The sequence below is a fragment of the Pelodiscus sinensis genome, chromosome 2 (genome assembly GCF_052426305.1).
Source record: "Pelodiscus sinensis isolate ZL-2025 chromosome 2, ASM5242630v1, whole genome shotgun sequence".
Lineage (NCBI taxonomy): Eukaryota > Metazoa > Chordata > Testudines > Trionychidae > Pelodiscus > Pelodiscus sinensis.
The window spans coordinates 120,322,698-120,350,221 of NC_143053.1; the positions used below are offsets into that span (position 1 = coordinate 120,322,698).

Genomic DNA, 27,524 nt, shown 5'->3' on the forward strand with positions numbered 1-27,524 from the left:
TAGGACATGAAGGAAAAAATAGTACATAATCATATAATTAAAGATTATATCATAATCAGTGCTGGTCCTAGATCAGTGCCATGTGCCAGGAGCATCTTCAAAACACATACACGCACGTTAAACTTTTAATTTTTTTTTTTTTTTTTGCATTTGTAGTAGGGATATAAAAGGCTACCCAGTGAGCATTAGTCTATTTGCATAATTACAGGGTAACCGGAAGTGCAGACCAGGGAGCAGCTTGCCTGCCCAAGGCACGGTGGGGCTGAAGCAGTACACGTCTGCTCAGGGTGCAATAGGGCCGGCAGGACCCCTCCCTGGAGCAGCCTCACTGAAGATTAATCTGTTAAACAATTAAAATTAAATTTAATCAGTTAACATTTTTCATGGGTACTTGCATTCTTAATTTGTAGCCCATGTCTTGACTTTGATGCATGTTTTATTCCTAGCATATATTACAAATTAGCACCTTTAGGATCTGTAAATCTATATTTATTCATCTAATATACAGTACACTTCCAATAATGCGGCACCTTTAAGACCCAGTGGGTGCCAGATTATCAAATATGCTGGACCATCATAAGGGGGGGCTATGAGGGATCTGCGGTGGAGTGGGGGGGATGCACCCCTCGGCACTGTGGGACCAACCCGGCAGCACCCCACCTGCTCTACCCCAGACTTCCCCAAGTCAGCCGCTACTGAAACTGACCAGCGGCTGAATCAGGGAAGCCTGGGTCAGAGCAGCTCCAATTGTCCGGCTGCCCGCAGCACTTCCGGGTTCCAGATGGTGCCGGACCATCAGGAGTGCCGGACCACTGGATGCTGGTCCACTGGAGTTTTACTGTACAAGCCCATAGAAAAAATTGCTTTTAGAAACTTTTTAATTTTTAAGAATAACTGAATTGTACTAATATCAAGAAACTGTACCATTCACCAACACAGGGTGGAGTAATATTAAATAATGCTACAGTAGATAACATTAGAATGTTAACCGAAGTCCTTTAGTTCTGTAGTGCTGCCTTTCAATTTTGGGAGCAACTGTGATTTATTTTTGGTTGAAGAGCCTCAACAACCAGAGCCTACAAGGTGAAATATGGGGACCATGAAATACTAATTTTTTGGGGAGTTATTGGTTGACTAACTTTTTAGAGTAGTTTCTTTTAATGCTCTTTACTAGCTATATTTTTTTTCCTGGCCCAAGATTCTTCTTCACTGTTTTCTGTCTCCCAGACTAGTTGTAGACTTCATGGACCCCAAAGAAAAGTGTTATCAGGGAGTATACAAATATAAAATTGTGTAATCCAATGCTGTTTCACATCCCTTTACTTGGGGGTTCCCTTTGTGTGGAGAACTGGGAAACTTTTTTTTATTTTTTTATTTTTAATGAAAAATAGGTTTCTTCTCTGGTCTTATGTTGTTACCTGCTGAACTGGAAAGGGGTAAATCTTGGAACAGGAAAACCAATGCATTTGTGGTAAGGAGTGATGAGTAGAAACACCAAAAGTGTGAATAAACAATTAGGAACTAATAAATATGGTGGGAAGTGTGGTGAATCGCTGCACCAGTAAACGAGTCTTCAGAGATACCATCCCCTGATGGAATTTGCATATACTATTTTTGACCAGGTTCTACAGGTCAAGCAAACACAAAAGTAAGAACTTATGTAAAATGACTGACTTTTAATATAGGCTGTGTTTACTCTACAAGCTAGGGATGTGATTACCCTGGTTGTGTGTATATACTTGTTCCAGCTCTCATTGAGCTAATGTGACTATAAATAAAAATGTAGCTGTGGTAGCAGAGGCCTGGCTGAGTCTGGTTCCAGTCTGGCTTTTACTCAGCCACTACCTGTTGTGATGGGGTCAGGCCAGATGGCTACAAAAAAGTAACAGCAAGTATATTAGGAGTGATGGGAGGAAGACTCACTGCTGGAGAGCAGGAACTGTAGAGACACTGTCAGATACCTGGAAGGAACCCTACAGGTATAAAGGTGAGGAGAAGGGAGAGCCCTGCCCAAATAACATTCCCTTTTAGGCCCCAGAAATTGGAGGGTGATAAGCCCCTGGTAGCGTGGGAGGAGAGTGAGTTAAGAAATCTAGACTGTTGTCTCCACATCCAAAAAGGCTACCACAGATTAAGGGATTTTTTTTTTCCCTTTTCCTCCCCGCTATGTCAATGATGAGAGTAGCTAAATTGGATTACATCTTGCCCCTGAAGTAAAAGGTTTAGACTCAGAGCTGAGAGCCACTGAGGTGAGCAGCTAGACCAGGAGTTGCTGTTTTCCTCAGATGGAGAAAGATAATTCTCAGTCTAGTGCTTACCAGAAGCGCAGGATCAAGTGTGAAATTAGGAGCTTCATCACACTGTGGTATTGTGGCCACACTGCTATTGATTATCAAGCTAGTGTGCATATGTGTGTGTGTAAGCAGGGAAATCGTACTCCTTGCTTGTAGTTCACACACAGCTATAGAAGAAGGGTCAGTTTTATGTTGAAATGATACTGCGACCAAGAGAGTTTTGAAGGGCTTTGAAATTTACCAGGGTCTCCATTCATAACATGGTGACACCTGTAAGACAGGTGTGCATGTAAGCTATTTGTTGTCTGTCAAGATACATTTTCTTTGTGATGCTTTCCTTCTGAATAAATACTTTGGTTTATAAAGGTTGGCTGGTCCCTGGTTAACCCTGTCATTGCTCCCATAGAGAACAGGATGACAGTGCTGAATAGAGATGTAAGCAACTAGTCAACTATCCCATTAGCTTTTGCTGGACTAGTCTCTGCCCACCTCCCATCAGAGGCAGCAAGGTGGGAGCTGGAGCTGGTAAAAGATGGTTTCCCCCCATATCCCACCCAGCACCATCTCTGTGGAAGTCAGGGTGGTAATGGGGACTGGGCACGAGCTGAGAATCGGCAGTTAATCCATTTAAAAGGCAGAGCTGCAGTGGGGTTAGCTCCTGGGCCGGGAGCTAACCCCACTGTGGCTCCCCGCTTATTGACTGATCGACTAGTTGATGAAAAATCTCTAGTGCTGAAGTAAACTCAGTAAAATTTAATATCCTGAGTACTAAAGTAAACTGAGTGATAGAAATGTAGCCGTGTTAGTCTGGGGTAGTTGAAGCAAAATGCAGGACAATGTAGCACTTTAAAGACTAACAAGATGGTTTATTAGATGATGAGCTTTCGTGGGCCAGACCCACTTCCTCAGATCAAATAGTGGAAGAAAGTAGTCACAACCATATATACCAAAGGATACAATTTAAAAAAATGAACAAATATGAAAAGGACAAATCACATTGCAGAACAGAAGGAGGATGCGGGGGGGTGGGAAGGGGGAGGAAGGAAGGTAAGTGTCTGTGAATTGCTGATATTAAAGGTAGGGAGAGTGGGATGTTTGTGAGTTAATGGTATTACAGGTGATAATTGGGGAAACTGTCTTGATAATGGGTGAGAAAGTTCAAAGACTTGTTAAGTCCTTGTCCGTAAGTGTCGAATTTTAACATGAATGACAGTTCAGAGGATTCCCTTTCAAGTGCAGATGTAAAAGGTCTTTGTAGCAGAATGCAGGTGGCTAAGTCATTTAGAGAGTGTCCTTTCTGGTTAAAGTGGCAAGAAACTGTTTTCTCTTTGTGATCTTGTCTAATATCTGTTTTGTGGGCATTAATCCTTTGGCGAAGTGTCTGAGATGTTTGTCCAATGTACATAGCAGACGGACACTTTCGGCACATGATAGCGTAGATTATATTTCTGGATGCGCAGGAATATGTGTTCTTGATCTTATAACTCACTTGGTTAGGTCCAATAATGGTATCAGCAGAATGAATATGTGGACAAAGCTGGCAACGGGGTTTGTTGCAAGGGAAGGTACCAGGGTTGGTATTAGTGTGGTATGTCCTGTAAACTGAGACTTGCTAAAGTGATCAAAGTGAGCTGCAGGAGAAGGATTTAGGAGACCATAAATTCCTAATTTGGAGGGAGAGAAAGATGATGGCTAGAGGCATGACAGAAGTACCTTCAAGGAGACCACATGAGACCATTTCTCATCATAAATATTTGCCACAATTGTGTATGATTAACAAATTAGTCATTGAAATGCTTTCCATGGAATCTGTTCCTGGCATCTGTCCCAGTTAAGAAGCATGCCAACGTTGTGTGTGTGTGTGTGTGTGTGTGTGTGTGTGTGGGGTTTGGTTTTTTTGGTTTTTTTAAGAACAACCTTGTTCTACAAGCTTACTATCCCATTGATAAATGACTTGTAGAAAAGAAAAACATGTTTTTAGAGACTGCCCCATTAGCATGAAATTAAGTAAAATAATGCTGTTTCTCTTGTGCTTTATATTGTATTTTTAAAATCAGTGTTAATCCTGAATTTCCAAAGAACTCCGTAGAACAAACCAGTGACTTTTGTGACTTGCAGAAACTACCTAAATGAGTTTGCTTGCAATTTTTAACATGTCAGTGAACCATATTATCAGTCCATTAAATCGACACTGCTGAAATTGAATTACACTGTTTGAAACCATTAGACTTGATTGTCCTCTCTTAGCAGGTTAACTCATAAGTGATTTTTCTCAGACTTAATGATTACACAGACAGTACTATTTATAAGTATAATTGAAGCATTAATATCCTGCACTTCAGTAACTCCTTCTTATTGATTTTTGCCAAACCATATTTTGATTTTTCAGAAAAACATTTGACTTTTATAACATTTTAAAAGAGATAACATATTTATTCTGTTTGTTTCATTGTTAAATCTTTTGTTTCCTTTCTCTTTATTAGGTTGTGCTTTGTATATCTGTTGATGTGTCTAAAGACTATGGACATGTGGAAAATGTCCTTAAACAAGTAAGAAAATAGTGTTTGTTTTCAGTATTTTTTTTTCCTTATGTGTAACACTTTGAGCTGCTGCAATGTACAAAAAATATTTTCCCTGTTACCAGTATGCATACTAACTTTTGTATAGGCTCAAGAAAAGTTGGGTCCCGTTGACATGCTTATAAACTGTGCAGGAACAGCAATTACGGGGAAATTTGAAGATCTTGAAGTGAGCTGTTTTGAAGTGAGTATGCGTGATTTTTTTTTCTTCTAACAGATAATTCAGTATAATTTCTTACGAATGCCTAACTGTTTAAATCTAGAAAACTGTCTGTTCTGTGGTCTTGGATGCTGAAAATATATGTACTCAAGTCACAATTTGAAACTTTGAATGTTGATTGTTTTTGTTTTTATGTATAGATACATAGAGGGACAGGGAGACAGGTGGACAGTAGACACTAATTTGTGGTGGTTTTTAAGTATCTTCCTCCCCCAAAAAATGAAAACACACTTTGTGTGTGTGCTTTTTTTAAAACAAGGACAATTCCAATGAACTCAGTTAGGAGTTTGATAATTGAAGATCATTAGCTCTAAACAAGAAACATCCAATGAATGGAAATAATTACAAGCACGTTCTTCACATGATATAATAAATTTAAGAGATTTGAGAAATTTAGGACAGATTTATGGTCAGTTTTTTCACGAGGCATAAAGGATCTGACAACAAAGGGTTCTAGGCTACCGCGCTGTGCCAACAATCAGCTGATCAGCACAGTGCGGTGGCCATTTTGATGTAAATGAAGTGGCGATTATTTAAATCGCTGCTTCATTTCCCTTTGCCGAGTACACTCATCTACATGGCTCCGTGAACGGAGCCATTTAGTCTAGACACACCCTAGGGGACTGGTAGTGCAGATTATACAATGTAGTAGACAAAGATCTATGTTTAGGTTTTATTCAGCCCCTGGAGCTAACCCTGCTGCCGTTCTGCCTTTTAAAATATATTCAGAGCATTCAGGCTCTTATAACATTTTAAAAAGCTGAAGCACCGTGGAGGCGGAGGGACCCGATGCAAGGACATCTGATTCCCAGCTTGCGCCCGGTCCCCGCTACCCTCCCCTACCCTCGCATAGACAGTGCTGGGGAGAACCAGCTTTTCAATCAGCTCTCCCCAAGCACTGTCTCCTGTCCCCCTCCTGCCCCTCTTTGTGCCTCTAATAGAGGCAGCCAGGTGGGAAAGCGATTAGTCAAGTGACTAGTTGTTTACATCCCTACTTGTGACTCAAAAAGATTGGCTAAGTTTTGTTGTTGTTGTTGTTGAAATGTTAATTGAAGTAAAGTTAATTCTGTCTTTCTGGTCCCCATATATAATGCGTTTTTTTTTTTTTTCTGTACTCTAAAGTGAAACACTACAAAGATGTTTAAGCATAAGTTGTAAAATTATATTTAACATGATAATTCAGTATCTTCCACTGTCTTCTGTCAGTTAATTGCAATACCACTGTGCAGGAGGCACAAATCAGCATGTTTTTCTCTCCTTTTACTACCCTGCTAGTCATTGGATAATACCCAAAATCTAATGGTTTTTTTTACCACAAACCACCTTCTTCCTACCTATCTTTGAAACAATTGAGCACTATCTAAAGTTTGTAGTAACTTTTATTCTTCATGATATATTTTCATATGCCTATATATCAGTGTTTCTTAAACTGTGTTCTGCGGCACTCCAGTGTCCCACAAAGCAGTCACCCCCCCCCTTTGGTGTTCCTCATTAAAAACAATTGTTTGGTGTTCCTTGGTCTTAAAAAGTTTGAGACACTGCTAGACATTATGTTCTTGACAGGTGAAAAATGCCTTCTCCATCTTCAGATTCCAGTAGTTGAAAGTTGCTAAGCATATTTTATTTACATGAAGCCCAGCATGTAGTCTGAAGACATTATTATATACACTAGATGGCATTGGGCTATATAGATACCTTTTTTTAAAGGTACATGTGTGTGTAGTCAAGTTTCTCCTCTCAAACATGTATAATATTCTAAACTTGGGATATAACTATCTTTCCTATACTAACTGATCCAACTAATTATAATCCTTTTATTATTGCTGTGTTATGACTGATATAAATAGTATTGATTGCTGAAAAATGTTGAGCAATACAAATTGTGCATCTCTACAATTCAAATATGCTATTGATGTTTGCACAGAGGTTAATGGCAGTCAACTATCTGGGTAGTGTTTACCCCAGCTATGCAGTAATTGCTACCATGAAGGAACGAAGAATGGGAAGGATTGTGTTTGTATCATCTCAGGCTGGACAACTGGGATTATTTGGTTACACAGCTTATTCTCCAACAAAGTTTGCTCTTCGAGGATTTGCTGAAGCCCTGCAAATGGAGGTATGATTGATTATTTCTCAGCTACTTGTTGCATCTCTTGCATTCTTATGTACAGTTTGAGCTACCATTGTACTAAAATGTTTCTGCACATTAAGCCCAATTAAGAAGATGGCAGCCTTTATCTATCTGTTAGAGTGCATTTGTCTGTCTGAGTCCATCTGTCTGCATCTGTTTGTTCAAGAACTCCTCCTAAACTGTAAGAGCTAAGACTACCAAATTTGGTATGCAGTTTCCTCTTATCCTAATTTAAACCAAGGTCAGGGTTTGGTTGTGCCTGAAAAATGAGAAGTGCCAGGAATGGGACTGTTTTCCATTACATGGAAAGGGAGGAGGCAAAGAGGGGGGGAACACAAAAGGGAGGGGCACAGAGAGGAGGAATGCAATACAGAGGGTGTCCACGGAGGCAGCTGCAGCTCCAAGAAAGTGGCCAGTGGGGCCCCACTGTCTTGCCTGTCTCCAGACCAGGTAAATAGCCCCCCTGCTCCAAACCAGGAGCCCCACTCTAGCCCCTATGGAGAGCCTGCCAGCCACAGGGTGTATGTGGCCTCTGGAGCTGGGAGCAGCCCCCACAGCCTGGCCCCTCCCCAGACAGCCTGCAGGCTATGTTGGGAAGGAAGGTGCTGGAGGCTGACAACAGCCTCTGGACCCTCGCAGCCTCCCCTCCCCAACAGCCTGCAGGCCACTTGGGGGGGCACTGGAGAGGGAAGCAGTCTCTGGAGACTGGCTGCTCCCCAGACTGCTAGCAGACTGAGAGCGAGGGGTAACCCCCGGAGCCTGTTCCTCTCCCTCGACAACCTGTAGGCTGCGGGGCGCCAATTGGGGGTTGCACTACCCACTCCCCTGGGAGGAGTCGCCGCCAGAGCAGCACCACCCTTATTGCCATGGGAGGCCTTGGTAGGCCCCCCCCACCTCCCAGTTCTGTCCTGAGCCCCCTGTCTGGAGCCCTGCACCTCCCATTTGCCTTTATTTTCTCTTCCTGTGCCTTGAGCCCCCCCCCCCAAACCGCTCAGCCCTAAGCCACCCATCTCTTGACCCTCCTCACCCCTGAACTCTCACTCATTTTTGAAAAATCCAATAATTAAAATAAAATAAATTAAAATAAAATAAAAATTTACTACAAAAAAATTGTTCAGGTCTGAAGTAACTCTGGGTACATCTGCTAGTAGATTATATAAATGAAACTGACTGGTTCTAATAGATTATATACACCCTGTTAAAAGTGCAGTTCCAGTCTGAAAGGGATTAGGAAAAAACAAAGTCATGTTTGTCTATACATTTTATATGAAATATATTTAGTTTATAATTAAAGATTTTTCTAACTGTTAGGCCTGTTTTCACAGTCAAGCTTTGTGCATTCTTAATGACAAATAGTTGCATACTACATGAAGCCTTCAGCAACAGCTGTGTAACCCCCTTATTGTTTATAAAGTTGCACAAATATAACTGAATTAAGCTCAGTAAATAATTCTGATGCTTGAGAAGGCTTTAGAATCAGCTCCTTTAGTTACAATAGAAGGATAAAACAGTGAAAATCATTTTAAACTTAATTAAGATGCCATAATTCTGAATAATACACACACGCAGCCCCCTCCCCCCCCATCTGTTGTTTAAAAACGTGACTTTTTTTTTCTCGATTCTAAGAGCAGAGCCGTACAGGCAGTCCCCGGGTTACGTACAAGATAGGGACTGTAGGTTTGTTCTTAAGTTGAATCTGTATGTAAGTCGGAACTGGTGTCCAGATTCAGCCACTGCTGAAACTGACCGCCAGTTCTGACTTACATACAGAATCAACTTAAGAACCCCAAGAGTCCCCAAGTCAGCTGCTGCTGAAACTGATCAGCAACTGATTCCAGGAAGCCCGGAGCAGAGCAACTCTGCCTCGGGCTTCCTGTAGTCAGCGCTGGTCAGTTTCAGCAGCAGCTAAATCAGGACGCCTGGGGCAGAGCAGCTGGGGTGCTGCTGGGTTGGACCAGTAGCGCCCAGAGCGGCGCTGCGGGACCAACCGGCAGCACCCCAGCTGCTCTGCCACAGGCGTCCGGAGAAAAGCCTAGTCTGCTGGGGGGGGGGGGGGGCATACTAGCTGCGCCCCCCCAACCCCAGCAGACCAGGAAGACACGGGCGGCGGACCGAGACACACCGCGGTCACGCCGCCTGGGTCCTCCGCGGCTTTGCTCTCCGTCTCCCTGGTTTGCTGGAGACCAGCAGACCAGGGGGACGGGGAGCAAAGCCTCTGAGGACGCCGGCAGCGGGACAGCCGCGGGGCGTCTGGGCTGTCCCTCTGCCGGCTTCCCCTGCGGCTTTGCAAAGCCTCGGGGAAGCCGGCAGCGGAGCAGTTCAGGTGGCTTGGGCTGCCTCGCTGCCCGAGCCCCTCCGCGGCTTTGCTCTGCGTCTTCCTGGTCTGCAGACCAGGGAGACGCAGAGCAAAGCCCCAGAGTACACGGGCGGCAGGACCGCGAGGTCCCGCAGTCCGTGTACTCTGGGGCAGCCCCGTACGTATCTGCGGATCCGACATAAGTCGGATCCGCGTAAGTCAGGGACTGCCTGTACTTAAGTAAACTTACAGACTTTCAGGTCAGAAGGGACCGTCGTGACCTCTTACACATTGCAGGGCACTCCTGTAACAAAACAAAACAAAAAAACCCACTAACCTCTGAGTTACTGAAATCCTCAAATTGTGGTTTAAAGCAGGGGTCAACAACCTTTTCAAACCAAAGAGCCAAACTACATCAAAATTCAGAACAAGTGGTCAATAAAGAGCTATATAAGAAAGTCCATTTGCATGACTGAAAATATACAATTTAATATTATCAGTAATTGACATAATGATCAATAATAGCATAAGTGAAACATTGTACTCACAGACTTCATTTAATGGGACTTCTGCTATTGCATCATTTTGCACATTTCTTTGAAGTTTACATCATAACTGGTCAAATCCAGCTTTATGCACTGTTCAGGTTGTCTTCCATCAGTGTTATGGCTGGGGATGTGGGAGTGCAGGATTCTGGGTTTGGGTGTATGGGGGGCTCGAGGCAGGAGGGTTTGGGCGTGTGATGGGCACGGGCTTGGGGTGCAGGAGTGTTATGATGGGGCTTCAGGTGTGGGGGTGCAGGAGTCTGGGTTGAAGAGCATGAGGGGCTCAGGGCAGGGGGTTCAGGTGTATGATAGGCTTAGGGATGAAGTGTGGGGTGGTGCAGGCATGTCACAATGTTGCGGCCAGATGGGGGCTGAGTCCCAATTGGGGACTTTTTGGCCAGGCCTTTTTAAATAAAGTAAAATACTATATCCAACACAAAAGGTTTCAACATTGTCTTTCTTTTGTGCGTCACTGACCCACAGAAAAATCTGTTGGAGACCACAAAATTAAGAAGACTCTTCTCCCCCCTCCCCCAAAAAAACCCCTCCAAAAATCTCCAACCCTCACTGATCTGACACCCAACTGAGATGTCTCACTCCCTTGGCTCTCCAAGTGTGTGTGTGGGGACACACCTGTCAGTGAGTGGGATAGGCATTGAGGTGCAGGATCTGGGTGGGAAGTAAGATGCAGGAGCAGGCTTGGAGTAGGATGTCTGGCCAAGGGGGAGAGTGCAGGAGCAAGCTTGGGGGAAGTGTCTGGCCAGGGATAGAGGGCAGGAGCAGGGTGTGGGTGGGTGTCTGGGCTGGGGGTTGGTGTCTGGCCAGGAAGGAGGGGACAGGAGCAGGCTGGGGGTGCAGGATCTTGGTGCAGAGGGAAGAGGATGCAGGGTCAAGGCCGCACTTACTTTTCCCCCCAGTGTCATTGTAACAGATGCAAGTCATTCCCAAGTGACAGCCAGCCATTGTTCCACAAGAGAGAGAGAATAAGTTAGTGGCCCAAGGGCAAGTGTGAAATGGAGGCCATGCCTCACCAGGCACACAGGGAGTCCAGCCAGCAGGTTCGGGCACAGATGGGATCCAGGAAGAAGGTGCTCAGGCTGATGACAGACTCCAGTGGCCTCCCAGGGCTCTTCGGCGGGTGCAAGTGCACGACATGAGGCGGGGGCATAGGAGTGCGCGGAGCAGTGGGGACACTGCCATAGCAACGGGGTCCTTTGCGGGCAAGATGGCGACCAGGTCTGCTTTTGCACCCAGCACTGCTCTCAGGATTCCTGTCTTAGACATGGCTTCCGGCTACTCCGTTGGCCGGATTCTGACCAATAGAGCAGCGAGAAAAGTCTCCAGACAGTGCGTATGTTGTAGCTTTGTTCCTCCGGCTGGGGGAGGAAGAGAAGGAGCATGTGCAAGGAGCCATTTGTGGCTGCGGCTTTTTCCATGATTGCACCGCGAGACTCTGGGCTTTTGCCACCTTCTCCCTCTCCAATGCAGGAAGCTGGTGCTGTCTCCATCTTGCAAGGGGCTGGATCACCAGCACAGGCTCCCCATTGCGGGGGAGGGAAGAAGAGAGGGGGAGCTGAGCTCAAGCTGTGAGCCATATTTGACTCCTGAGTGAGCCATAGGTTGCCAACCCCTGGGTTAAAGACTTAAGGTTACAGAGAATTTACCATTTATACTTTTTTAAATCTGTAAATGACCCATGTGGAGATGAATATAAAATAAAATGCACATGGGAGGCTGCTCCAGCCCAGCTTGGTCCACTGGGTGGAGGACACTCCAATATAGTCAGGCGAGACCAGTATAGACCAGTGAGAGTGGGCGGGCTGGAGTGTGGTCCTCCTGCGCCCTTCCCAACCCCCCCACACGCAGCAGCCCACTGCTGTTTAAGTGGTTAACCAGTTAAACATAACATTTAATCAGTTAACTGATTAAAAGGGATTTTACATCCCTAATGGCTATTGGGGCTATGTGCATCCCTATGTTGTGCATCCCTTGTGTTGTGACTTTTCATACGTTCAATTTTTTAAACTTAGAATACAGGTTTCTCCTTTCTGCACTTGGAATTAAGACATGTAAAAAACAGTTACCAGTTAATTGTTCTTCAAATTTTCTGCTGTCCTGTTATGCTTCCTTGTTAAAATTATAGGCCTGATCCTGCTGGTTGCAAGGCTGTGTACAGGTTTTCAGAATTTTTTTAATCCTGGTTGAAATATCTTCTTATCACAATAGAATGTTAGTATGAATATATTAAACTTAACAATATGTTCCTCATATTAAGAGACCCAATTGTTTTCCCAAAACACAGGTAAAGCCTTATAACATCTATGTCACAGTTGCCTATCCTCCAGATACTGACACACCTGGCTTTGCAGAAGAAAGCAAAACAAAGGTAATTTAATTCATAAAGAATCTTGCATACATGTCCAGCATTTGTCTCTTCTGAAATAATAAATATTGTCTGCTGTGTTCATTAATGTTGTATAATATAGGTTTAAAAAAAAAATCCTAAACGTCATTAGATAATGATAAACATTTGATAGTTAAAGTTCAGTACCAGCAGGAATATTCAGAATCAATTTACTTGTAAAAAAATCGTTCTCTCAGGTCAGAGGTCTGAGTTCAATGGGGAAAAAAAGTATTTAAATATAACAGTCTACAATACATTTAAAAAATGTTCCTTACAAAGTCTTGCTGAAAATGCTGTAGAAGTGGGACCAGTGTCAACAGTTGTAAATCAATCTACTTTGCTTCAATGCTGTTTTAACAGAAACAAAAGTCTTACTTAGCTGCTTAATATTTAAAGTGTAAAACGTATTTGACTAATATGGGCCAAACTTTGCTCTATTACCCTCATCTTTGAACTAAGTAGTTTTCAAGGGTGTAACTAAGGGCAGATTTTGGTGATTTTTTTCACCAGTCATGCAACTTGAATAGACCTCCATGATTACCTCTGTGTCAGCCCTTGGCCCACTTTCACATACACACACTCAGACAGGTCATTGGCTTAGATGAATTGTTTATTGTCTGCAACCTGTTCATGACTTTGAAAAATTCCCATTATAAAATCTTAACCTTAGCCATAATGTAAGATGGAAACTTTTTCTCTTAGTATTACATACCTTAATGTAATTCTTCTATATTTCTTTCCTCCAGTGTGTCTGCCAGGAGGCTTTTGTTTAAAATAAATAAAAATTCCCTAACTATTCTGATATAGATTAAGTTGTGCCTCCTTACCAGACCTTCAAGAGCAGATCACCAAAACAAAAGCTTAACTTTTTAAAGAGCTACATGGCTAGGGTTCATGTTGAAGTTTTAAACTGAATACAGGCAGTCCCCGGGTTACGTACAAGATAGGGACTGTAGGTTTGTTCTTAAGTTGAATTTGTATGTAAGTCAGAACTGGTATATATTGTACCCCAGATGTCTCCGATTCAGCCGCTGTTGAAACTGACCAGGAGCAGCTGAATCGGACACGCCTGGGGCAGAGCAGCTGGAGTGCTGCTGGGTTGGTCTGGTAGCGCCGACCCTTGGCGCGGCGGGACCAACCCAGCAGCACCCCAACTGCTCTAGGGGACGCCTGGGGCAGAGCAGCTGGGGTGCTGCTGGGTTGGTCCCGCAGCGCCACTCGTTGGCGCTACTGGACCAACCCGGCAGCACCCCAGCTGCTCTACCCCAGGTGTCCCCAAGTCGGCTGCTGCTGAAACTGATCAGCGGCGAGAAAAGCCTGGTCTGCTAAGGGGGGGCACTAGCTGCCCCCCCCCCCCCCCCCAGCAGACCAGGGAGATGTGGAGCGGCGGAGGACGCGGAGCGGCGAGAAGCCGCTCCGCATCTTCCTGGTCTCTATCACAAAGAGGCAGCAAGGGGTGGAAGCAGAAGGGGTGCTTTTAAGCCAGCTCCCCCCAGCTCCGTGGGACGGGGCAGAGGTGAAGCAGGGGCACTTCCTCTTAAAAATGTACAAGAGCCCCAGCGGGGACTCTTGTATATTTCAAAGTTGGAACACTGCACGGAGCCTGGGGCCAGCGATGAGTCCCCCACTCACCCCAGACTCCATGTGGGAACTTTTGCTTTGAAATGTACAAGATCCCCAACAGGTGGAACATTTCAAAGGTGGAACATGCTAGTCCTGATTGAATAATAGATGGAAATCCCATTGACTATTGGATTAGTTAATTAATTGATATATTTAATATCCCTAATGCCGAATTAGATATCTAATTTACAACAATATTTATGTACATTGGAAAGTCATTTAGTTTTGTAAATTCTTGGGTCCCTTCTAGTTTTATACCTCTTATCTCTCTTGTGACTGATCCCATTTCAAGCAAGGAATTATAAGACAAATACTTTTTATTATTCAATAAGTAGTTTGTGTTTAGAATAGACTTCTTTGGTTTTTATGATTCATTTGGTAAACAGGCTTTCTGAGGGGTGTATTAAAGAAAAAAATCTAGTCCTAAATTTAATTTTATTTAAGCAAACTTTAGTGACTTCATCTTACTATTTGTTTTTTTTTTTGTTTTTTGTTTTTTTTTTTGTTTTGTTTTTTACAGCTAGCTTTTCCCCTTTGCTTAAGGATCTTGCTTATTAATATTTGCTAACTTAATTCTGTTGTTCACTTTCTCTCGTTCATTATTCATGGACTAATGCCCCCCACTTGCGCAGGCAGTTCAGTATTGTTGACAGTGGTTCCAGGACTAAGCTTAACTCATTAGCAGTTCAGGCCACCATGTTTTCTGTCTCCAATGATGGAACATGGTGGTGGTTAAAATTCTCTTGACCATTTTGTTTTAAAATCTTTAATTCATGTGTGTGAAGTTGCATCATATAAACCTCTTCCTCCTTCTCCTTTTCCTCCTCCCTTGGAGCTGGTAAATAGCACTGTGGTGGTTTCAACCATATTGGATCTGCCACTGCAGCACCTCCCTTCTGATGCCTCTATCCCTCTAAGGCATGGTAGAGCTGTTCTGCAAACACTGGATTCATATTTAACCAATGTTTCCTATGTGAGGCAGTTAGGAGCTCTACATAGGGTGAATTGTGCACTGCCTGTTCCCAGCCAGCTTACCCTTGCACTGCCAGGGGATAGGCTGAGTCAGGAAAGGTTTGGGGATGAAAAAATTGCTGTTGACATGAAAAAATCTCCAAAACTGAAAACTCACCAAACCTGATTTTCTATCACCCTTTGTCAACATATGGCCACTTTCTTAGCTCCCCTACTGACGGAAGGAGGAAAGCAATGTGGGTAAGCATCTTAAAGTGTCTGGTGTCACCTCCAGTTGCTAAGCACTGTGGGAACACACAACATAGCACTAGGCATTTTGGGAACATGAAAAACATCCTGTCAGCCACCTCTTTGCTTCCCAACACTCCTGGGGCTTCTGGCTTGCTTTTGCGCCACTTGAATGAGTTCTTGCTGCAAACTCTAGCATCTGCTGTGAGAAATCTTGGATCCCAGACTTCTCTCTCATGTTGTATTTAGTGTGTTTAGAACATCACGCACTGCAGGAAAGCTCCTTATGCACTTAATAACAGAGGACAAAGACTTGGATGTGGACAACAATGTGAGGTGCCAGGGACAGCAGTGAAGTGGGATTGAATTGTGCTATCTCAGAGCAGCTGTGCACAGTAGTGTGTCACTTTTGGGCTAGGGAAGCCAGCACTAAGTGGTGGGATTGCATTGTCATGCACAGGGCTCGACAAATAATGTAATCTACTTGCCCGTGGCGAGTAGATTACACCCCGGAAGAGCTGGCGCAGAATGATCTGTGCATGCGCAGAGCGCAGAGCCGCGCGGCAGGCGAGCGGGGCTCACCATCGCTTGGTGAGCCCTAGTTATGCAGGTGTGCAATGAAGACCAATGGCTACAGAACTTTTGGATGCAGGAAGCAATCTTCCTGGAGCTGTGTGCTGTATTGGCACCTGAACTGCCGCACAAGGATTCCTGAATGAGAGCTGCTTTCTCGGTAGAGACGTGTGTTGCAATTGTTTTGTGGAAGCTGGCTACTGTTCAGTTGCACATCATTTTGGAGTGGGGAAGTAGACCATCTGGGCAGCATTTATGCAAGTGTGCAGAGCTATAAATCACATTTTGTTGCATAAGACTGCGACTCTGAAAATGTAGATGACATAGTGGCTGGCTTTGCTGAAATGAGCTTTCCAAACTCTGGCAGGGCAATCAAGAGCACGAATTCCCATTATAGCACCACCCACACCTTGTTTCAGAGTATAGTACATCAGTCATAAGGAGTACTTCTCCCTGGTGTATCAGGCACTTGTGGATCGCTGTGGGCATTTCAGAGACATAAATGCAGGGTGGTCTTGAAAGATGTGATGCCAGCATCTTCAGGAACAGTGGTCTATCCAAAAAGCTGCATGCTGGGACTTTCCAGATCAGAAAATTAGAGGGGGATATGGAAATGCCCACAGAGATCCTAGGTAATACAGCTTACCCCTTACAGTGCCCTGGCTCATGAAGCCTTATATGGGACACCTGAACAGCAGTAAGGAGTGGTTCCAACAACAAGCTAAACTGATGCCACATGGTTGTTGAATGTAACTTGGGCAGCTTGAAAGGGAGATGGAGCTGTCTCTATGGCAGTCTGGACCTTTTAGAGGATCACATCCCCAAGGTGGTGGCTACATGCTGCTGCTTACATAATTTGTGTATGAATAAGGGTGAGATGTTTGCCTGTGGATGGAACAATGAGACCTAGTGCCTGAACATATAACTTGAATATCCAGACACTCATGCTGTCGGCCACAGGGTGGCCATCAATATCAGAGAGGCTCTGAAGAACCAATTTGACAATGAGGGGTGCTGACACTTCTGTGTGTTGGGGTTGCTTCCCTGCCTCCTATCACTGATTATCCTGAGCAAGGCATTCCCATAATACCCAAGGGATATTGCAGGTCTTCATAGGGGCCAGAGTGATTGGTGAGGGTTGTGTCACACATGATAGACTCATGGAAACCTACAGCACATTTATCTTTGATATCTTGTTATTGGAAAGGTGTTAACGTCCAGTTGTTGGTCACTACTACTTTGACAGGGAGTGAAGTATGCTGGGAAAAAAACATTATCTGACTGTGAAAATGAGCGTAGAGGGAAGGTTGCTGTGAAAAGAATTCTGCATGTGCTGATAGGCCTTTGGTTCTGTTCATGCCGCATCTTGATAAGACACTTCAGCATCTCATTTTGGTCTTTCATGAGCTTTAGCATATGCTCAGTGGCTTCTGTTCTGACTTGCATCTCCTTAGCTCTTCTTTGCACCCTTTTTCTGAAGGAAAATAATCATCATGTGCTGAAGAAACTCCTTTGGGAGAAATCTCCTCTATCAGGAGATAAATCCCCAGAGATGCAGGCACACTCAAAGCCCCATGAGAGGGTTAGTTTATCATCCCACAGAGGCTCTCGAGCACCATGGGTTTCCCCAGCATGATCACTGCCTGCAATGTCCCGGGCCACCCGTTCCCTGGTGCCGACTACTTACAGCACCGTGGAGAAGCGAAAACTGACTTCAGCTAAGAGAGCTGAGTTGAAACCGAAACGGCAGCCTACCCCCTCAGCAGCTGCCAATGTGGCTAGCCAACCGGCACCGACAAAACAGGAAATGCCGCCGCTGGCATCCACGGAGGCATCCCAGCACTGATCAAACAAGCCAGTTCCCAATAGCTGGAATTAAAACTCTCCAGCACCAGAGCATAAGAAAGTGGCTAATAAGACATGCCATTTACAAAAAGACCCACAATCGGGCACACTATCTCCACCAGTGCAGGGAGTAGCTTCACCATGCTCTCCAATGTTACCTCATTCTAGCCCGTATAGGCAAAGTGGAGAAATTTTTTTCTTATTCTCCCACACCGTTGTCACCACAAACTGAACATGGCAGTGGACGAGGGAGGAGATTTTCATCACACCACTCATCCCCAACGGGCTCAGTGGCTTCATGGCACTCTACCTGGCACCATCCCTTTCAACAACCCCCTCAACTTGCATGGTTTAACCCCCCATGGCTATATCCATCGCAACAGCTTCCACCTCAGTGGCCTCTCTGGGAGCCATGGCACCAATATTGCCCCCGCTCCTCCCATCACCATTCCCCACAAGGTACTCGAGCCTCTACACTAGTGCATACCGCTACACAGTCTCTGGCTACCAGGGCACATTTGTCATAGTCTCGTCCCCCTTCTTTGGTAATAACCCAGGCAGATACCACACATGATGATAAGTTACCTCAGTCGGATTCAGAGAGCTCTTCACAGTCACATGGGTCTTCTGCTGCTCCAGATGAGGCAGTTTTCCAAGTATCACCCTCTCCACCAACAGATGACCTGAAACAATTCCAAGAATTATTCAAATGAGTGGCTCAGTCTCAGGACATCGCACTCCAAGAAGTGCAAATCACACAATACAAATTACTCAAAATAATCCAACCAGATACATCCTCAAAGATAGCATTATCCATCAACGAGGCTATCATGGAAGCATGGAACTACTCTGGCAGACACTAGCCTCTATCTTCCCCCAACCAGACAGCAGATAGAAAATGCTTTGTTCCTGCAAAAGGGATGGATTTTCTCTTCATATTCCCATCCAAACTCATTGGTCGTGGACTCTGTTCATCACAGGTCAAAATGCCCTCAATACAAGTCTACGCCTGAAAAGAAAGAGCACAAACAACTGGATCTCTTTGGTCAGAAAGTATACTCCCTCTGTCACCCTTCAGATCAGAATATCAACTTGCACTGCCTTTCTGGCTAACTATGATTATGTAAATTACTCCAGTTTACAAGATCTCTTACAGGACCTTCATGAAAACAAAGGACCTCAACTCCAACCCATCATCAAAGAGGGCCAATCCAGAGCAAAAACAGCTCTCCAGGCTGCAGTGGATTTGGTGGATAAAGCAGCTAGGACCACAACTACAGCAGTAGTAATGCACAGAGTGTCATGGTTACAATCATCGGGAGTCCCTCCATCTTTGTCTGTAATTCTTTTGGATCTCCCCTTTCGATAATAACCAACTATTTGCTACAATGTGTTACTCAAAGATTCCTGTACCACATTTGCATACTTTAGACATGTACACCCCACCTAATAAGACACAGATACACCCCATACCAAAGACCAAGAGACTTAAACTATCACAGGCAACATCAGAGGCCATATGACAACAGGCCCAAGCAACGTCCCAATAGAAGGAGGCATCAACATAACCAGTCTTCCAATACTCTGCCCACTTCAAACAGCAGATTTGAAGTTTTGATCGGGGGTCTGAGTGACCACTCCAAAGATTCAGGGCCTTCAAACACAATCTTCCATCACCAAGACCCTTTTACCAACAGTGGGCCTTTATTACTACAGACAAATGGGTTCTCAAGATCATCAAATTGGGCTATACAATTCCTTTTACATCTAAACCCCCTATACAACCTCCTATCCAGTCCCCCTCATGAGCCCCTGTTACAAGCAGAGGTACAAAAGCTGCTCAGCCTAGTGGCAGTAGAACCAATTCCCACAGAATATCGGGGAGGTGGGTTCTATTCCAACTGTTTTCTAACTAACTACCGTATATTCCGGCGTACAAGACGACCTCTGATGTTAAAAAACATCCCCCAAAAATCGGGGGTCGTCTTGTACGCCGGATGCCCCGCCGCCGGAGCCCCTCCGCGGCTTTGAAAGCCTCGGGGGAAGCCGGCGGGGGGGCATCCCAGGCGCGCATGGGCTGCGCCCCCGCCGGAGCCCCTCCGCGGCTTTCCCTGGGATGCCCCCCCGCCGGCTTCCCCCGAGGCTTTCAAAGCCGCGGAGGGGCTCCGGCGGGGGCGCAGCCCATGCGCGCCTGGGATGCCCCGCCGCCGGCTTCCCCCGAGGCTTTCAAAGCCGCGGAGGGGCTCCGGCGGGGGCGCAGCCCATGCGCGCCTGGGATGCCCCCCCGCCGGCTTCCCCCGAGGCTTTCAAAGCCGCGGAGGGGCTCCGGCGGGGGCGCAGCCCATGCGCGCCTGGGATGCCCCCCCGCCGGCTTCCCCCGAGGCTTTCAAAGCCGCGGAGGGGCTCCGGCGGGGGCGCAGCCCATGCGCGCCTGGGATGCCCCGCCGCCGGCTTCCCCCGAGGCTTTCAAAGCCGCGGAGGGGCTCCGGCGGGGGCGCAGCCCATGCGCGCCTGGGATGCCCCGCCGCCGGCTTCCCCCGAGGCTTTCAAAGCCGCGGAGGGGCTCCGGCGGGGGGGCAGCCCATGCGCGCCTGGGATGCCCCCCCGCCGGCTTCCCCCGAGGCTTTCAAAGCCGCGGAGGGGCTCCGGCGGGGGGGGGGGGGGCAGCCCAGGCGCTCCTGGCGGCTTTGCTCCCGGTGCCTCTGGTCTGCTGGGGACCATCTCCAGCAGACCAGGGACACCGGGAGCAAAGGAGGCGGAGGGGCGCTGGGGTATAAGATTAAACCCTATCTTTTAATTAAAAAGATAGAGGGTCGTCTTATACACCCAGTCGCCCTATACGCCGGAAAATACGGTACCAAGAAAGCAGGCAGCTGGAGGCCAATTTTAGATCTCAGAAATCTCAACAAGTTTGTCCGCAACAGCAAATTCAGAATGGTGACTCTTGCAACTGTTATACCAGCACTGGACAAAGGGGACTAGTTCTCAGCCCTCAACCTTCAGAACATATATTTTCACACAACCATACATCCTGCCTACAGGAAATTCCTGAGGTTCATGATATGACAAGAATGCTACCAAAATCAAGTCCTTCCTTTTGGTCTTTCCATGGCCCCTTGAGTATTTTCCAAGACTAGCCATGGTCACGGCCTTCCTCAGGAGGTAGAGCATCATTATTTTTCCTTACTTCGATGACTGCCTAATCAAGAGGCCCACACATCAACAAACAATAGCCATTACAAACGCTAACAGGGTATGTCTACACTAGCCCCTTAGTTCGAACTAGGGAGGCTAATGTAGGCATTCGAAATTGCAAGTGAAGCCTGGGATTTAAATGGAATGAGGTGTAACAGTTAATTCGAACTAAGGACTTTCATAAGGACAAGGTAGTCCTCCAACTTCACCCTAGGTTCCTGCCAAAGGTGCCCTCTGCTTTCCACTGTAACAAACCTAGTAATTTTACCTCTTTTTTTTTTCCCAAACCTCACGCCAACCAGACAGAGGCCACGCTCCATACTCTGGATTTACAGAGGGCCATTGCATTCTACCTGGAAAGAATCAAGCAAATTCGGAAAACCAACAAGTTATTCATATCAACCACCAAACAATCCCGGGGACGCCCCTTCTCCTCCCAGAGGATCTTAAAATGGATAATTCAATGCATAAGAATAGTATATTCAACCTTTGGTTAAAAAAAACACCTGCACAACTTTGTGCACATTCGACCAGGGCCATGGCAGCATCAACAGCCTATGTACAGGGCATCTTCCTGTTCAATATGTGCAAATCGGCCAACTGGTGGTCTACTCATACGTTCACTGCTCACTATGTTCTGGACTCCTACGTGTCCAGAGGAACTGTATTCAGACATACCATCCTGACCACGGTCCAAAAGGACAATTCACTGTCCGAAGCTCCCACCTCCAGTAGATAAACTGCTTGTAGTCGCCTAAGGTGGAGCACCCACAGGGACACTTCTTGAAGAAGAGAGGGTTACTCACCCTCTGCAGTAACTAACATTCTTCGAGATAGGTGTCCCTGTGGGTGCTCCACCACCAATTCTTCCTCTCCTCTGCTTTGGTACTATTTCCATACTTTTCTGGGGGCAGAGAAGGAACTGAGGCGATCGTACCTCACGCATGCACATTAGCCACCTAGCGCGTGTAGCATTTTGGCGCATGTGTGAGCTAGCTGTCAAAGCCATTGCTAGTAAAATCTTCCAGCCAGGTGCACTGTGGTGCCAAAACACCTAAGGTGGAGCACCCACAGGGTCCCCCATCTTGAAGAATGTCAGTTACTGTACAGAGTGAGTAACCCTCTCGTATCCAGGAATTTGCAGGGCTCTAAAGATTCTCTTATAATGGAAATGCACAGTGGAGCAGAGTTCAGCTTGTGAGTATGATCTTAACATAGATATTTCCTTACTCTTTAAGTTTTGACTGTGCAACCTCAATGTTACACTAAAGTAGTTTCTGTATTTAACTTACATGGAGTTGCATTGTAACTTCCAGTCTTCGCTATTGAAACTTCAACAGAAGTTCTCTCAGTATTGTGCTTGAGATATAAAATTGCCCACCTGCCCAAGAGCTAAGCATGCCACATTGGTTTGTTTCTGTTCTTGTAACAGGTCTGTTAAATCAAATGTGATCTAAATGATAGATGCCAAGTTGCCTCAAAGGCATTAATGTAGCATCTCAGCTGCTTCATTTGAGAAGTGCAGAACTTCATGTGAATTTCCGATATCCCCTCGAAAGGTCAGGAGATGCAAAAGTGGATTTTTGAAGGATACTGTGTACAGAAAATTGCACTTTTAATGATTTCTTGTTTTGTACATCTTAAAGTATTTTCTTGTTAATGGAAAGCAGTTTAAATTTCCAATATATGCTACAGATGTTTGATAATTCTAATATTTCATTTAAGACTACAATACTTGAGGAATTATTATTTTAAATATTCTGTTATGGTAAAATATTACAAGTAACCAAAAGCAAACAGAGCGTTGACACCTTTTATGAAGTTGTCCTTTATTTGATGAGATGGTGCCTTTACCTTTATAAAAGGAGAAAATGTATCTGACAGTCTATGTGGTGTCTTTTGTTAACAGTATTGGTACAGTGAATCTAAATTGCTGCCAGTTCACTTAGGATATGTCTACTCAGCAACATTATTTTGAAATAACTAGTGTTATTTCAAAGTAACTTAGTCCATGTCTACATAGCAGTCAATTATTTTGAAATAAATGTCGAAATACTGTCAAGCTGGAGAACTTCTTACTCCGACTTCTGTAACCCTCATTGTATGAGGAATAAGGGAAGTCAGAGAAAGAGTGCTCTGTAAGTGCTGTGTAGACACTTACAATTTTGAAATAAGCTACACAATTGACCTAACTCGAAATAAGCTATGCAAATTAAGCTAAGCCCTGCTGTGTAGACACACCACTAAAACCTGAGGCAGGTAAATTACACAACACAAAGAACGGTAACTGAGCTTTTATCTTGTGAGAGTTGTCAGAATAATGATATTTATAATCATACTTCTATATTTTTTTAAAGCCTTTAGAGACTAAACTAATATCCGAAACTTCATCTGTTTGCCAAGCAGAACAGGTTGCCAGAGTTCTTGTTAAAGATGCCATAGTAAGTATATTTTTAATAAGGTCTTGAGGGGAGACATGGGATGGGAAATGGTTGCATGAAGTACTTGCTTAAGATACAAATAAGAATAATGTAATATAAAACATTTTTCCTACATGGAATGTTACTTTTATTTTTGTACCAGAATGTCATTTAGCATTTCTTTATTTCCCTTTTATCACTAGTCCCTAAATACCTTTAATTTAATCCCTTGGAAATAACATGTGTTTGGCAGTTCTGCTCACAAAACATAATGCAGTAATGTCATAGGACGCAAACAAAAATTGTGAATGTTTTAAAACATTATAAATATGTTTTCCATGCATCAGATGGCTGGTAAAAAAAATAACTTGCCTGATGAGCCAAGGAAGCCTTCATTTTTCGGATTACAATCAAATTAAGATCAAATGGCACTGAAGTAACTGTACAGAAATTCACAGTATTCTAGTGTGATCGAGTATTTCATTTGTGAGTAATCACAGTGCAGAAAATCCCACTGGTTGTAGCAATGGAGACATCTATGTTTTTAGCATCTCTGTTTCTAGCATCAGTATTTCTGATCTTCTTCAGAGACTTGTGCTACAGGATCTTCATTCTTAGAGCATAAAGAGAAATGACATTAAGAGAAGTGCCTTAAACCTATTTCCTGGAAAGCAGTCATGAGAATAAAGCATCATCATCTTTGCTTGCAGCCAGATACTATCAAATTGTGTTTCAGTTCTTAATATATTCAACTGACAACTATAACCCCAGTAGTAGAATTTATAGTTCCAGAAAGGGAGAGGTTATCCCTTTCTTACTTTAAAAACATGATCTAAAAGTGCACCAAGTATGTGTGTGAAGTTTTTTTGAGTCTTCACCAACATGCCTTAGCTATTTCCAGATAACAACATGAAAAAAATAAACCCTATGGCCAAGATAATTCAGTGCAGAACACTGTTTCAGAATGTCTAGGTATGTCAAAAAAAATTAAAAAGGAAAAGAGTCAAATTATTATGGTAGGTAGCCATCTTTCTGTTACTTTCATAAAGGTTATCCAGGCTAACAATATAAGAATAAAATATTTATTTTCCAGTATTTTCACAGTGAGTCTGCCTGAGCATTAAATTATTTGCTTTAGTTAACGGTACAGTAATATTCTTGGAGACCATTTCACTATTTGTTCAGTGAGATCTTCTTGTTCTTGAAACAAAATACAGGACTATGTAGCACTTTAAAGACTAACAAGATGGTTTATTAGATGATGAGCTTTCGTGGGCCAGACCCACTTCCTCAGATCTGAGGAAGTGGGTCTGGCCCACGAAAGCTCATCATCTAATAAACCATCTTGTTAGTCTTTAAAGTGCTACATAGTCCTGTATTTTGTTTCAGCTACACCAGACTAACACGGCTACATTTTGTTCTTGGTAGTTAAATACCATTTTTCATAATATGCCATATATAAAAACAAATCATACCAATTAAAGACCGCTGGATGGACAGGTCTACTTTTACTTACTTGAAAATGTTGTATCTTAACTAATATTAAATCTCCTTCCACATGCTTAATTTCAAATTTTTAGAGTAGAGCCTCAGGCTTATGAACTGCAGTAATTTTTTTGAGGAACACCAAGGATTTTTTTGTTGAGCGCGTGCGCGCACACACACACACACACACACACTCACGTGGGGGGGAGTTATTGAGCCAAAAAAAGTCATCTGCCCCTTTAAGGGTAGTCATTTTGAACTCTGTAGTTCTCTGTGGCATACCTCCGACTGCCTTGCGGCACACCAGTGTGCCTCAGAACACAGTTTTAGAAACACTGTGCTAGATGGTAGGTGCACAGTTATGCTTGCATATGTATGAAAAAGATGGCTGTCACCCTTCGTCATTAACCCCTGGATTTGTTCAGCTTTCCATGTGCACTTTGATTTTGAACATCTTTATTCAGGTGCTTAAGCACACTACAACTTGTTTTAGGTTGCTACCAGACCCATCCCGGGGTGAGGGGGGGGCATAGGGCCCGAGGCAACCCGCCCAAGACCTCACAGAATCATAGAATACTAAAACTGGAAGGGATCTTGAGAGGTCATCAAGTCCAGTCCCCGGCCCTCAGGGCAGGACCAAGCACAAGCTAGATCATCCCTGCTAGATGTCTAGCCAACCTGCTCTTAAATATCTCTAGTGATGGAGATTCCACAACCTCCCTAAGCAATTTATTCCAGTGTTTAACTATCCTATCAGTTAGGAAACTTTTCCTACTGTCCAACCTAAACTTCCCTTACTGCAATTTAAGCCCATTGCTTCTTGTCCTATGATCAGAGGCCAAGGTGAACAATTTTTCTCCCTCTTCCTTGTAACACCCTTTTAGATACTTAAAAACTGCTATGTCCCCTCCCCTCTCAGTCTTCTCTCTTCTGAACTAAACAAGCCCAAATATTTGAGTCTTCCCTCATAGGTCGTTTTCTAGACCTCACACCATCACTTCTTCCCTTCCCCCAAGTTCTGCCCCTGGTCCACCCGCACTAGGCCTCTTCCTGCCCCCTCCCTTGCCCATTGCATCCCTTCCCCAAAGTCCCATCTCTATAGAGATGTGATCTGGGGGATCTGGCATGGAGTGGCAGCAGGAAATTGGGGCCTCCCACACTCACTGTGGTGGCAGGATCTGTGGGAATTAAAGGAACCCAGCAACTTGTTAGGCTCATCTCTCAGCCAGCTCTGGCCCCAGCCCACTCCATTCTGTTCCCCCAATCCCACATCACTTGGGAGATGAGAGCAGGCTGGGGCCAGGCCCAGAGTGTTCCGCTTCTCACCCGCATGGTGAAGCAGAGTACCCTAGCTGGAAGAGGGTAGAACAGGGTGCTGCGTCTGCTGTGGTGAGTGTGGGTGGGCCCAGTGCAGATGCCCTGAACTGTCCTACAGACAGGACCGCTCTGGGCACAACCATCCAACATGACATGAAGGTAAAAACTGTTGCCTATTTTGACACACAGGCTATGTCTAGACTGCATTCCTCTCTCAAAAGAGGAATGCAAATGAAGTAGATTGAAATTCAAATGAATCACGGATTTACAAATCTTGCACTTCATTTGCATAATCGTGTGTGAGTGCTTTTTCGAAACCCTTCCCCCCCCCACACACACACAGTTTTTACAGGGTTCTTTCGGGGGGGGGGGGGAAACCCTTTTTCAAAAGAACTCATGCTCCTGGGTTCTTTCGAAAAAGGGTTTTTTCCCAAAAGGACCCAGTCTGCAATTATGCAAATGAAGCGTGAGATTTGTAAATCCGCACTTCATTTGAATTTTCTATCTGCTTCATTTTCATTTCTCTTTCGAGAGAGAAATGCAGTCTAGACAAGCCCATACAGTGTAGGTGAAGGAATATCTGGTGTCTAACCCCACTTGAAATGAAATACCAAATGAACAGCATCTAGCTTCAGGAGGCTAACCTTGATAAGGAACAAAATAGTGTTTCGTTCTCTTTGGATTCTAGCATTACAGAGTCTCCTGATTGTAGAAGAATTTAGTACTGACCTTGAAGCCTGTTTATAAATGATCAGTGTTCCTTTATAATTTTTCTGCACTCTCTAGGCAAAAACCTGCATGCTATCGGTAGCTGAGCAATATCTCTAACACATCTTTAAATACTGATTTTTTTAATTTTGTTTTAATTCTTACATTTCTTTTGTATTAGTGTTACTTTACAGTACTTGTCCCTGTTGAGTTAATGGAATGGATATACAGCAAGAACCATAAACTAACCAATCTGTTTGGTTATATTACTTTTAAAACAATTAACAGAGAATTTTGCATTTGGTAATCTTTTTTTTTTGTTTGTTTTTTAATTTCCCCTCTTTCCCAGCAAGGAAACTTTAACAGTTTTATGGGCTCAGATGGTTATATGCTATCAATACTGACCAGTGGAATGTCACCAGTCACTTCTATTACTGAAGCTCTTCAGCAGGTAAGATCTGGAGATACTGTAATTTTTAACCATATTTATTAAAAGATTTAGTCATACTTTACATTTTCAAATACTCTACACACCATGATCCTTCACCGCTGTTAGATAAGTGAATATTGTACAAATATGAAATTTGTGGCACAGATATGTTGACTCATTTATCCAGGGCTTCAGGGTGAGTTGTAGGCAAAGCTGAAATTAGTAATCCTATGCCCTAGGTTTTGAGTTTGTTAATGAG

At 44.4% G+C, this 27,524-nt stretch overlaps 1 protein-coding gene across 1 annotated transcript in view; it reads left to right on the forward strand.

The window, feature by feature from the left end:
• KDSR (3-ketodihydrosphingosine reductase) overlaps positions 1–27,524 on the forward strand; it is a 44,139-nt gene that overhangs the window by 12,878 nt on the left and 3,737 nt on the right. Inside the window, exons 4-9 of the mRNA XM_006122887.5 lie at positions 4,778–4,843; positions 4,962–5,057; positions 7,018–7,209; positions 12,368–12,451; positions 23,263–23,346; positions 27,185–27,286. Of these exons, the coding sequence (XP_006122949.1) occupies positions 4,778–4,843; positions 4,962–5,057; positions 7,018–7,209; positions 12,368–12,451; positions 23,263–23,346; positions 27,185–27,286 (624 nt within the window). The remainder of the gene's footprint in view (positions 1–4,777; positions 4,844–4,961; positions 5,058–7,017; positions 7,210–12,367; positions 12,452–23,262; positions 23,347–27,184; positions 27,287–27,524) is intronic.